Source organism: Natrix helvetica (assembly GCF_964273705.1).
Source record: "Natrix helvetica genome assembly, chromosome: 4".
Classification (NCBI taxonomy): domain Eukaryota; kingdom Metazoa; phylum Chordata; class Lepidosauria; order Squamata; family Natricidae; genus Natrix; species Natrix helvetica.
Genome location: NC_138550.1, coordinates 58,974,815 through 58,988,353, shown reverse-complemented (window position 1 = coordinate 58,988,353; position 13,539 = coordinate 58,974,815). Strand labels below are relative to the sequence as shown.

The 13,539-nt window shown below is 38.2% G+C and overlaps 1 protein-coding gene across 1 annotated transcript in view; it reads right to left on the bottom strand.

Annotated features, from left to right (window-relative positions):
• Positions 1 to 3,541: 3,541 nt before the first annotated feature.
• TRAPPC10 (trafficking protein particle complex subunit 10) overlaps positions 3,542 to 13,539 on the bottom strand; it is a 69,327-nt gene continuing 59,329 nt past the window's right edge. Inside the window, exons 20-23 of the mRNA XM_081950890.1 lie at positions 11,080 to 11,250; positions 8,601 to 8,778; positions 7,681 to 7,875; positions 3,542 to 6,415 (exon numbers count right to left, since the gene is read on the bottom strand). Coding sequence (XP_081807016.1) covers positions 6,177 to 6,415; positions 7,681 to 7,875; positions 8,601 to 8,778; positions 11,080 to 11,250 — 783 coding nt within the window. The 3' untranslated portion in view covers positions 3,542 to 6,176. The remainder of the gene's footprint in view (positions 6,416 to 7,680; positions 7,876 to 8,600; positions 8,779 to 11,079; positions 11,251 to 13,539) is intronic.

The window sequence follows — 13,539 nt, the reverse complement described above, 5'->3', positions numbered from 1 at the left end:
CCTTAGATAAATATGTTGATCATTGCCACAAAAAGAAAGCTTATAAAAATTGTGCACATCCTGAGTTATATTTCTAGACACTGCATTACAGTCTCTATGAGTCTCGAGAGTGGTGATCCCACGGGTGTTCCTCTGATTGTTAGTTTACTTGTCAAACTGAATGTAGGTGGTGAGGAAGAGGTTGATGGGGTCCAAGATTCTGAGTTTTTTGATTTGGCCAAGTTGGGTGTATTGTGTAGTATTGCTGCCTTGGATTCTTTCACTAGTTCTGGATATATTTATGGTCATAGACCCAATATGTAGAAATATAGCCCTGCCACACACATACAACCAAAAGTATGGATTCGGTATATAGACAACACCTTTGCCATAACCAAAAGGAACTGCTAGAAAAGACACATAAAACAATCAACAAAACTTCAAAGGAATATAATCCACAAAGGAAGAAGAAAACAATAACACATTATCCTAGAGCCCGATTGGCCTAGTGGTTAAGGCACTAGTGACTAGACTGGAAGGAAGTGTAGAAAAAGAGCACACACAAAAAATCTTAGGAGTGGATATAAATGCTGTACTATCCCCCTGACTGCTCTGAAACGATTAAATAGCTATAATGACTTAATTTCCTGTGTTAAAACTAGCACAAAATTTTAGGAGCATTTGTCCATATCTCTGGGAAATGTGTTTGGTATCTAAATAAAGGAAGGAAATTATTCAATTTTCCTGAATTTCATGATTCTTAATGCCATTCACTGAAAAGAGGAAAAACGAAGCAACATGTCTCTATTGAGTATAATGCCACCTGCAGATGTTGCACTGGGACCTCCAAATTTAATATTTGCTTGCCAAGCATAAATATAGTTCTATGTTTAAACTTTAGATTCATTAAAACACCCACCTACATGCTAATTGATGAAAGGCAAATGACTGCTTTATATATAACTGTTTTCCAGTTGCCTTTTGGAAAAGCAGCGTTGGAACAATGACCTGGATGATTGAGAATCTCCATAGAGTGCTTTATAACTAACAAAAAATAAGAAATAAGAATCAGAAATAAGACAGGATTCGTGCACTATTTAGGTTAATTAATCTTATAGCAACATGTGTTTTCTGTCACACTCCATCTGGAAAAAAAATTAACTGGAAGATAACGCATTAAACTAATAGAAAAACTAGTAAAATTTATCTCCAGCAGATCAACTTAGAATGATAAGTCGAAGTCTTTTAATATCCAGCCATCTGAAACAAGATACAGCACATGGTAAGACTGACCACGCTTGTCTGTTTTGGAGAGCTAAGAATAATCAGAACAAAGTAATGTTGAACTATATAGCGAGGGGGAAAAGTATTGGATCCTCTGCTGATTTTGTACGTTGGCCCACTGACAAAGAAATGATCTGTCTGTAATTGTAATGGTAAGTGTATTTTAAGAGTGAGAGACAGAGTAACAAAAAAAATCCAGAAAAACGCATTTCAAAAAAGTTATAAATTGATTTGCATTTCAATGAGTAAAATAAGTGATCCCCTATCAATCAGCAAGATTTCTGGCTCCCAGGTGTCTTTTAAAGGGAGTGCTCCTAATCTCAGCTTGTTACCTGCATAAAAGACACCTGTCCACAGAAGCAAGCAATCAAGCAGATGCCAAACTCTCCACCAAGGACAAGACCAAAGAGCTGTCCAGGGACAAGATTGTAGACCTATACAAGGCTGAAAAGGGCTACAAGACTATCGCCAAGCAGCTTGGTGAGAAGATGACAACAGTTAGTGTGATTATTCGCAAATGAAAGAAACACAAAATAACTATCAATCTTCCTTGGTCTGGGGCAAGATCTCACCTCAATGATCTCAAAGTTCAATGATCATGAGAACAGTGAAGAATCAGTCCAGAACTACACAGGATTTTGTCAATGATCTCAAGGCAGCTGGGACCATAGTCACCCAAAAATAATAATAATAATCGGTAACATACTATTACGTGAAGGACTGAAATCCTGCAGCACTTGCAAGTTTCCTCTACTCAAGAAAACATATGTACTGGCCCTTCTGAAGTTTGCCAATGAACATCTGAATGATTCAGAGAACTGGGTGGAATGTTATGGTCAGATGAAACCAAAATCAAGCTCTTTGGCATCAACTCAACTCACCGTGTTTGAGGAATGCTGCCTATGACTCCAAGAGCACCATCCCCACAGTCAAACATGGAGGTGGAAACATTATGCTTTGGGGGTGTTTTTCTGCTAAGGGGACAAGACCACTGCATCAAAGGGACAATGGAGGAGGCCATGTACCATCATATCTTGGGTGAGAACCTCCTTCTTTCAGCCAGGGCACTGCAAATGGGTCGTGGATGGGTATTCCAGCATGACAATGACCCACAACACATGGCCAAGGCAACAAAGGAGCGGCTCAAGAAGCACATTAAGATCCTGGAGTGGCCCAGCCAGTCTCCAGACCTTAATTCCATTAGAAAATCTGTGGAGGGAGCTGAAGGTTCGAGCTGCCCAACGTCAGCCTCAAAACCTTAATGACTTGGAGAGGATCTGCAAAGAGGAGTGGGACAAAATTCCTCCCGAGATGTGTGCAAACCTAGTGCCAACTATAAGAAATGTCTGACCTGTGTGATTGCCAAGAAGGGTTGTGCCACCAAGTACTAAGTCATGTTTTGTGAAGGGGTCAAATACTTATCTCATTTATTAAAATACAAATCAATTTATAACTTTTTAAAAGGCGTTTTTCTGGATTTTTTGTTGTTGTTATTCTATTTCTCACTGTTAAAATAAACCCACCATTACAATTACATACGGATCATTTCTTTGTCAGTGGGCAAACATACAAAATCAGCAGGGGATCAAATACTTTTTTTCCTCACTTGCATACCAAAGTTTGAAATCTGACTGTTTAACAGTAACTATGGTTGTATGCAGGTTCTAATATTGAGAAGTTGGAAATATGATGTTCCAGATGTCAAAGACTGGTTGTTGGATATATATATATATATAATCTGTTTTGAAAAAGGCATTTTCTAGTAAAATGCAGCAATTTATGTCACAATGGTTGAAACTTTGTAATATTTTATAATATTTTGTACTGTCAGATTATTGTATTGATCAGTAAACCATTGACTATTATTAAATATAATATATAAAGTGGGTTTCGTCCTCCTACTTTCCCCCTTCTTTGTTAGTTTATTTGGGGTTAGAAACTTTTCTAGTTTTTTCCCTTTCCTTATTTTTTGTTTTTGTTTCTATTAATGTTTTTACGATTAAAGATTGCTTTGTTAATTGTTTTGTTAAGAATGTGCAATGAAATAGCATGATATAATATAACTCAGCCCTGACATATAATTGAATGGGAGACCAACTATTCCTACCAGGCCTGAAGGCTAGAGTGGGAAGTCAAACCAACAGTTCCGTTTGTCAAGAAAACTGCATAGTTCTGTCCATGAAGTCAACAAGAGTCAAGCTCAATTCATCGTTGGCTTTAGTTTTTCATGTGAAACAAAGGAACATATACACAAATGTTGAGAATCAGAACAACTTGCTAAAATATTCAAGATTTTTATTCACTTTATCCAGTAGCTTGTTTTCCATTTCTTAACAGTTTATTCCCTACTTTTCATGGCATTGCTTTAGGAAAGAATAAAACTGGATAATAATTTTCTAGATATATTTCCTATTTGCTTTTCTACATTGACATCACACCTATAGTGTAATATTGTACAGAGTTGCAAGTAGGATATGCCACAAATATCATTTAAATCCAACAATTTCCATAGAAGGAGTTAATTTTTCCAATCACAAATCTGTGAAAATCATCAAAATTCTACTCCTTTAACCCATTTGCACGTATTTACAGGCTTGAAAGTTATCTACAAATAAGATCATTTGTCTCCCCCCCGCCCCCCGATGCATATATTGCACATTGAATCAATTATTTACAAGTTAGAACACAATATTTTCCTTCTATACATACGTTATCACCTCAGCAGTGATTAAAATATACTTCTGGTGTATTTTAGTGAAGTTCTTCATTTCAATATGAACATGAAAACTTTATGCTGCTCTGAAGCTATAACAAAAGAAAGCCTTCTACATTAATTGCTAATAAAACTTTGCCTTTGGATTTTTTCACAATAAATCAGGTTATTCATCATGTCCAAAATATACATTTATACTCAAATTTGTTCGAAAGACAGTCTCTAGTTTAAAAAATTATATAAACAAGAAACTCGTTTGTATACATATGTTCATTGTGTAATCTTGTTAATTCTTATAAGGCAATAACCAAGATTAAGAGAAATTATTGTCAAAAAGATGTTTGACAGCTTGCATTTTTTTCTAAATAAAGCAAATGGCAAAGCGACAATCAACTTGACTTCAATGGAAATTTCATGAGGAGAGTTTCTACAAAAGGAAGAAAACTGAACATACAAAACAGCTATTAACAAATTAGCAGAAATGTGATATCTCATTTCCTATAAAAATAAGGTTCAATTGCTTTGAAGGTAGGCAAAGTAATCAAGAATAGATACACAATTTTGGAACACATGCACATACTATATCACTTAATAAATGAATTTTGATTTTAATTTTATTTTGCCTCCTATATCTGGAATTATTGTATTCAAATATGATAGAGGCTGATTACTAAGAGGCTACATATATTCACTAATAAAGTAACTGTAAGCTAATAATTGATATGAGCAGCAGCTAAGGTAATTACAGTGAAATTTAGAGAAATGTTTATGTACAAAAATACATTGTTTCTAAGAACTGGAAAAAGTTCTACATATTAAACGTATTTACAAGCTGTGATTTTCACACCGATAAAAACACATTTATTTTGTCCTTGATTTTGAGAACAAATTATACACAGACAAATACATCAGATTATTTCAGACATTTTAAAATAATCATTTATACAATAGATTTACAACTAAAAAGTAATCAGTTGGTGTAAATGCAGTTTGTTGCACCACAAATGCAAACTAGGACCTTAAATTCACCTATAACCAGATTGCAAAAACAATTAAGGCTCCCTGCAGCTCTTGCCTCGTCAGCTTACAGTATGGTATGGAAGCTTGTGTGCATATATATACACACACACACTTGCTATTTTACTACATATATGGCTCTGCAGTCCATAATAAATTAACAACTGTAACAGGAAAAGAAACTTTGGTGTTAAAAATATCAAGTGAAATATTAAACAAAATCAATTAAGACTCAATATTTTACATTTAATCACTTAACTATTACTTTTGGGGACAATCTTAGAACAGGTTTTGTGTCTTCACTCCAAACTTAATGAATTGTGTGTTTAATTTTAACTTAACCACTTTTGTGCCACTTTGCTACTTGCATCAAGGTGTGCATGCATATATGTGTATTTCCCTCTGCACATTAACCCATGTGTTGACAAAATGGTTCTCTATATGGTACAAATTCAAGAGCATCAGCAGACTGATAAATCTGTTATGTTCCAAGGCACAGAAGTTAAGTCTTCAAGAAATATCTCTCTCTCTCTCTCTCTCTCTCTCTCTCTCTCTCTCTCCCTCCCTCCCTCCCTCCCTCCCTCTCTCTCTCTCTCTCTCTCTCTCTCTATATATATATATATATATATATATATATATATATACACACACACACACACACACACACACACACACACACAAACACACGTATTATTTAAAATCTTGTAGATAGTTATGGGTTTAAGAATTGCTCTATTACACAGAAATTTGGAAAAGTACCCTGGTCCAGGAAATCAGACAATCATGTGACTAGAAAGGCACCCACTTTAATATTTAATTGCCACACTGCAGGACTTACACCGTATGTCAACCTGAAATATTATTTGAGCAGGAACCTAATTATTGAAGCTGCTCAAATTAACAATTTGCAATAAGCATCTTTTATTTCATCAGCAGAATGACAGAGGAAAAAAAATCCCAAAATTCATTTTACACAAAAAGTAGCAATATAAACTAGCAGTTACAAGTATCATTGTAGATTTAAATTGATACAATTGTCTGATGCTTCCAGGGCCAGTAAGGACTAAGTTGCCATGGGCCTATTAGTGTTAAAATATCTCAATGAACTATCAGGTTATGACCTCTTAAAGTGCATTTATATTCAAGTCTCATGTGCATATTTCTACACATCTACAGAGAAACGTCATGTGACATTGACTTCTAAAATGTGATCATCTTTGCTGGGAATGACAAGGATTTGCATGCCAGAACTGGAATTGAAGACCTGTCCAGGGGAAAATGATTGAAGTCGGGGCATGGGCAAACCTTTGTGTTCTGCACTGGTTGTTGAATGTATGCTGCCTCTGCTCTTTATGCTACTGTTGTCAGCTTGATCATCCATATTTTTATCCACAGAGAGATTATCATTTTCAATCCAGCTATCTGTAAAAAAAATAAAAATGTGAAGCTCTATTTCACATTCATCTGTACATTTTTGATTACAATTAGTTTGCTAAACTAACTAAATTGCTAAGCTAACTAAAATTATCAGAGATGATTTATGAATGCATTTAAAGTAGTATATTAACATAAGAAGAAAATCTGACAAATTTATGACATCAGTTTCACTAAAAAGAAAAAAAGGCAGGACACAACTCTTCCCCAATGTTCTCACAGATAAAAATCTGAAGGCATCACAACTGAGGCAGATGAAAAATCTAAAGTAAGGAGTTCCTATAAGAAAAGAGTTATCTGTTATAATACAGTTTTATCTCTCTCTTTTTTTAAAAAACCTAGTGCCTTAGCATGAAGGCAGCGTATATGTGTGCTTAATAAAGAATCAAAGTAAATGTTTGTAAGTTTCAGGCCACTTACTGGAGCTTCCAGTACAGAAGGAATAATCAGATCATTCCCAATTTTGGCAATTTCCAGATATATAGTCTTCAAATCCCAGAATTCCACTGCCAGCACAGCAATAGATGAAAAATCTGGGATCTGAAGTCCTAGTCCTAGAAGATGTCAAGATTGGAAAACATTGGCAACATTCAAAGAAGTAATCATACTTCATCTATATGCCATCAGAACAATAGGTTCTATAAAGAACAAGATATAATACCTTAGAAATGATTATTGAAGTCTCAAAAGCCTACTATTTTTAGTTACTTTTTGGTTGGGTCATTGTTTCATAGATATTCTTTTACCATATTCCTCAATGACGAGAGATTGCTGAACTCTTCAGCAATGACAAGAGTTTCTAACATTCTGCTTTCACTGGAAAAGTTCTTAAACATTCAGGGAGACATTTAGAGATGTATCAATGCCATTTGCATTATCATAAACCATTTTTATGGTAATTTTGTGTCATAAAATGATTTATAAAATTTGCCAATTTTCAATTCCATGGGAGTCATATGTCTCATATTTTAAACACATTCTGTAAGTTAGCTTATTAGAAGTACCTTGATTCAAACATTGTTGCCCTATAATGCATTGTTTTGCTCAGTTAATATTTTTGTTCAAATTAAATTTAGCATTTTTCAGAGAATGGGAACATCCACATAAAAATATATTAACCCAAAAATACATGTCTTTAGCCATGAAGAATTTTGATAGAGTAATGCTATGAAGTAAAATTCTATAGAGAAAGGACATTCTATAATTTTATGTTAGCAGTTTCTCACATAACTTTTAAATATACACATTCTTACCAGCATCAAGTTGCATAAAGTGAGCAGAATGATGAGGGAGATATTTAAATAGTTTAACATCAGGAAAAGGGAGGTATCCAGCAAAGAGGGGCATTACTTCCATATGCACTTTATGGGTTGCTTGAACTGCTACTGGCATAGATATTACCCCTGAGCTCTTTCCACAGACTGCCCAGTTACTACTGTCATCGACAACTAAAATAAAGAGAAAATGTTATTCAAAATCAACTATTACTTCAACTGATATGGTATCACTGGAGAGACTGGAACACTGGAGATAACATCCTGTGAAGCAACGTTTTGTAGATTGATATCACCTGGTGCTTAAATGTACAGATTTGACATGCTTATAAAAGAAACAATCTTGGAAGTGTAACGTATTTACAAGATTGAATTTTTAAGCATCCTGCCTGTTAAAGTAGCAGTAAAACATATATTTCTACCATGTAAATATCATCTCTGGAAAAACAATTCTGTTAAAAAGTTTAGGATTATGATTCTACTAGTACTTTTTAAGGAATTTGATTACATTTATAAGATTCTTCTCTAAACATTTTCACTGTTCTGTTTACAGTGACAACAATCTGATGTAACAATTAAGGTGCTGAGTTAGATTGTAAGACCCAGGTTCTAGTCCTTCCTCAACTTTGAAAACTAATGGGACAACTTTGCTCTTTCTCAATTCAGTTCAGTGCCACCTCACAGGTTACTATTGATGGGACAAATAGAAGGACTGAGTCCTATGTACACTGTCTCTAGTTCTTGTACAAAAAGTAGGATATAAATCTAATAAATATATAATATCCTGAGATACCAAAAGAAAAATGCTTGTTTTGACAATTGATGCTAACATTTTGATTCAGTAAGTTATCAACCAATAAGTAACCAAACTAAATCTTGAGTAATAAATATTTACTAACCTTCATACATCAGTTTGGTTGTACAGTATCCATCCATTTCTGTTAATGCTTCATCTTTATCCACATCCAGGAGGTCTAAAAGACGGGTAATTGACACTTCCAATGAACAGAGCGAGCCTGTTTTACAATATTCTGCCCCCAATGGGGGGGAAATCTCAGCTTTCACATTATACAATGTCTGGCAGGAGTACAATAATATTTATGGTCAACACACAAAAGATAACTTTTTCATACTATTCAAATTGATAAGAGATAATCCAATTTCTGATTGGATAGAAGATCCTAACCTCTGAGTTTTTACAAACACAGCATGGGGCGGGGGGAATCCCATACAAGTCAATTTCTTATGTTTAAATCTGACATTTATAAAAATTACTGTTGCAATAACATCAAACATTTTGCTAGTCACTGCTTTGTACATAACTCATCTTTGGTACCCCAAATGCAAAACCTTAATGGTGATTGCACTAGTACAGATGATACTTTGAACAATGGTTATATAAAATGCTTTATTGTTGCAAACTTATACAAGTTTGCAAAATCAGCAGAAAGTTCAATAGTGATACTGTACTAGAATACCGTATTTTTTGGAGTATAAGATGCACCAGAATATAAAACCCAGGTTTTGAAGAGGCATTTTTTTAAAAAAAGTAGGTAGGTAGATAGAGGGATAGAGAGGGAGAGAAAGAGAGAGAAATACAGTAGGTAGGTAGGGAGAGAGAGAGAGTAGTTAGGTAGGTAGGTAGATAAAGGGATAAAGAGAGAGAGAGAAATACAGTAGATAGGTAGGTAGGGAGAGAGAGAGAGTAGGTAGATTGGTAGGTAGAGGGATAGAAAGAAAAACAGAGAGAGAAAGAGAGAGAAAAATACAGTAGATAAGTAGGGGATATACATATGTGTGTGTGTGTGTGTGTGTTGTATTTGTGCTGATAAATAAATAAAGGGAGACTAGTATAGATCTATTTCAAGCTGTTTAGCTCTCATCAGCTAGCCATACCCTTACTGGGATTTGAACCTGGGCTGAATTACATATTAGGCAGATGTATTAGCCACTAAGCCACAGGCTGTCCTCCTTATCAGCTGAGCCAGGGAAATAGGTATGTATTTGTGTTACAACCTCTGGTATGCCCAAATATCAGCTGGTAAGGAGGAGAGCCTGTGGCTTAGTGGCTAATACATCTGCCTAATATGTAATACAGCCCAGGTTCAAATCCCAGTAAGGGTATGGCTAGCTGATGAGAGCTAAATAGCTTGAAATAGATCTATACTAGTCTCCCTTTATTTATTTATCAGCACAAATACAACACAAACATAGCAAAGGCAACATTAAAAATAAAAATATGGTTTTCTGCCTGGATGGTCTTCTGTAGTAAACCGAAGGACAGAAAGGGGGAGTAGTGAGCTCCCTCCCATATTTGGGCATACCAGGGGTTGTAACACAAATGCATACACACACACACACACACACACACACACACACACAGTAGGTAGGTAGGGAGAGAGAGAGAGAGAAATAGAGAGAGATAGAGAGAAATACAGAAGATAGGTAGGGGGAAAGAGAGAGAGGGTAGGTAGGTATATACTGTAGGTAGATAGAGGGAGAGAGAGAGAGAGAGAGAGAGAGAGAGAGAGAGAGAGAGAGAGAGAGAGAGATGAATAGAGTAGGTAGGTAGGGAGAGAGAGAGTAGGTAGGTAGGTAGATGTTTCCAGGTGTATTTATCCATCTGCTGGAGAAGGAAATTGCTGACAATCTGTAGCACCTAAAACTTTGTTTCTGCTGGCACAGCATTGACCAATGTAATTCTCATCAACCACACTAACTAAACAACTTCCCGAAAGGGGGGGAAAAAGTTTTTCCACTCTGCACACCTCCCCAAAACGGTCTGTTTTTCACGAAAACAGGCTCATTTTTTTTTCTAAAAAAAAAAAGGCATGAATAGCCTTGGGGGAGGGCTTGCAGTGTGCTCCTGGGGGAGGGGGTCAAAAACGAGCAAAAAACGGCCCTTTTTTGTCAAAAGGTTGCATGCATAGCCTTATGGAGGCTCATAGAGTGCTGCTGGGGGTTGGGGAGGCAAAAACAATCCGTTTTTCACTCACTTCTGCCCTCCCCAGCCCCCAGGAGATCTCTGAAAGCCTCCATAAGGGTATGCATGGCCATTTTGGTGAACAGGGCGGGGCTTCAGGAGGCAAAACATGCTGTATTCGGTGTATAAGACACACCCAGAATTTCAGCCTCTTTTTAGAAGAAAAAAGGTGCGTCCTATACTCTGAAAAATACGGTAAATATATGTCCTTCTTCATCCTGCAGTTTTAAAAAGCAGCTTGCCATACAAAGACAGAAACAGGGCAAGTATAAAATATAAACCAATACATGTCAAGTACTGCAGTGGAAAAATAGCATCTCCTACATCAATTTTAATGCAATTTGTCATTACTTATTGCATCCTAGTGCTCTTATAACAAGATATTAACAACTTACAAAAAAGTTTTCCAGCTGGAATTCATAAGTGTACGGCTTCATAGAAAAGGAGTGATCCTCCGATAATGCAGAACAAAAGTTCATTGAAAATATGCACTGCAATGATGGGGGAAGCTCTTTTGTCCACTTCAGTTCCCAGACAAAAAATATTGCTTGCTTACTGTAGATGTGCTGAGAAAGAATTTTTAATTAATATTACATTAGAACTGTGTTGGATAGCAATGGGTAAAACTGAAATATTTTCTAAATAAATAAAAGCAATTATGAGTTCATTTATATAATTTCAGAACCAATGGCTTACCTTAGAAACAGTTAATGTTGGTCAGTTAGGGAAGAGATGTATACTGACAGTAGATTACCTCACCTGGTAGTTTCATATAGATGTTAAATAAGAGCGGGGAAAGATTAGAACACTGAGAGACCTCTTGTCTAGGACAAGACTTCTCCCTCTCAACAGCACTAATTGAAGCTGACCCAAGAAGCGGAAACAGAACCATTACAATACTGTGCTGCCTCCCACTTCCTAACCCTGCCCTCTGCCAAACAATCCAAAAGAATGTCATGATTGATGGTACGGAAAGCCACTGAAAGGTCAAGGAGGGTTGGACTAATTGCATTACTTCTATCTTGTCCAGCCAACCATCATCAACAAAATCAACGCCATCTCAGTACTATATCCAGGTCTGAAACCCAACTGAAAGCAGATAATCTGCTTCCTCCAGAGCACTTTCTCAACAACCTTGCCTACTGCCCAACACTACTGCAACCCAGCAATGGTTTCTTAAGAAGATGGGCACTACCTCTCTAAGAGCTAGAGAGATGATATGAAAACACCATCAACTGAATCCAATTACATAAATTTCATGGAAGGCCTTAACCAAGCGAGATATAGATCTAGTGCACAGATGGCCATAGTTATAGCTTAAGTACCCTATCCACTTCCTCAGAACCAACAGGCACAAACTTTCCCAATTACTACAATAACTTCTTTTTTAATATAAATATTCTGCAGAAATATAATCAAATGCTTTGCATGATCCTTAACTATTGATATATTCTATATTCCAACACAATCTACACAATAGCCGTGCTGTAGCTAATGAAGCAACAGCAAACTACCGTGTTTCCCCGAAAATACGACATGTCCTCATAATACAGCCATGCCACATTTTTCTGGTGGGCAAAAATATAACCCCACCCCCGCATATAAGACCCCTGGAAAACCTCCCACCTCCATCCAGGCAGAGCGTCGCTCACCAACCTAGAAGTATCCCGAAGGTGCCAAGCTGTGGGAACCTGGGGGGAGGCAAAGGTGACCGTGTTGCTTGGTGCCTTCGGGATACCGCTAGGTTAGTGAGCAGCACTGTGCCCAGCTGAAGAGGAGGGTTGCCGGGTGGCTTCTCTCTTGCGAGCGGGCTCTCAAAGAGCTGGGCACAGCCTCATGGGCAAATGGCTGTGTTGCGCTGTCGCAGCAGCGCAACACAACAGCCATGAAGCGACCCCGCTCACGAGCAGCCACCCGGAAAACCCCCTTTGCAGCCGGGCACAGTGCCATTCACTGACCTAGGGGTATCACCAAGCCACGTGAGCATCTGTTCGCTGCCGCCCGGCTCCTGCGGCTTGGGCGCCTTCCAAATGCCAGTGAATGGCGCTCTGCACGGCTGGAGAGGGGGGTTGTGCGAACGGTTGTTTCACTCTTGCTCGCTCACTTCCCAATGCATGGCCCAGCTCTCATTACGGAGCCAGGGCACCTCCGCCGCCATCCCAGCCTGGCTTTTTCCGTGGCTTCCAACCCGAGTCTTTCGGCAGTGGCTACTCTGGGCACACGCTCTATGGTTGTGGGCCAGCTGCCTGCAGAGCGTACAACTGTAGAGCGTACGCCCAGAGCAGCCACTGCCAAAAGACTCGGGCTGAAAACCGGGGAAAAAGCCAGGCTGGGATGGCAGTGGCGGTGCCCTGGCTCCGTAATGAGAGCTGGGCCATGCATTGGGAGGTGGGAGAGCGAGAGTGGAACAGACGCTCGTGCAACCCCCCTCTCCAGCCATGCAGAGTGCCATTCACTGGCATTTGGAAGGCGCCAAGCCGCGGGAGGCGGGCAGTGGTGAACAGGCGCTCACGCGGCTTGGCGATACCCCTAGGTCAGTGAATGGTGCTGTGCCCGGCTGCAAAGGGGGTTTGCTGGGTGGCTGCTCGTGAGCGTGGTCACTTTATAGCTGTTGTGTTGCGCTGCTGAGACAGCGCAACACAGCCCAGGAGGCTGTGTCCGGCTCTTTGGGAGCCCACTCGATAGAGAGCAGCCTCCCGGCAACCCCAAAACAATAAACACTCCCCCCATAATAAAGCCCAAGCCATATTTTGTAGGTAAAAAGAAAATAAGACCCTGTTGTATTTTTGGGGAAACACGGTATCTTCTTAAACTTTCAGTCTCTTTCTATTATTAGCTATCTAAACTCATGTTTC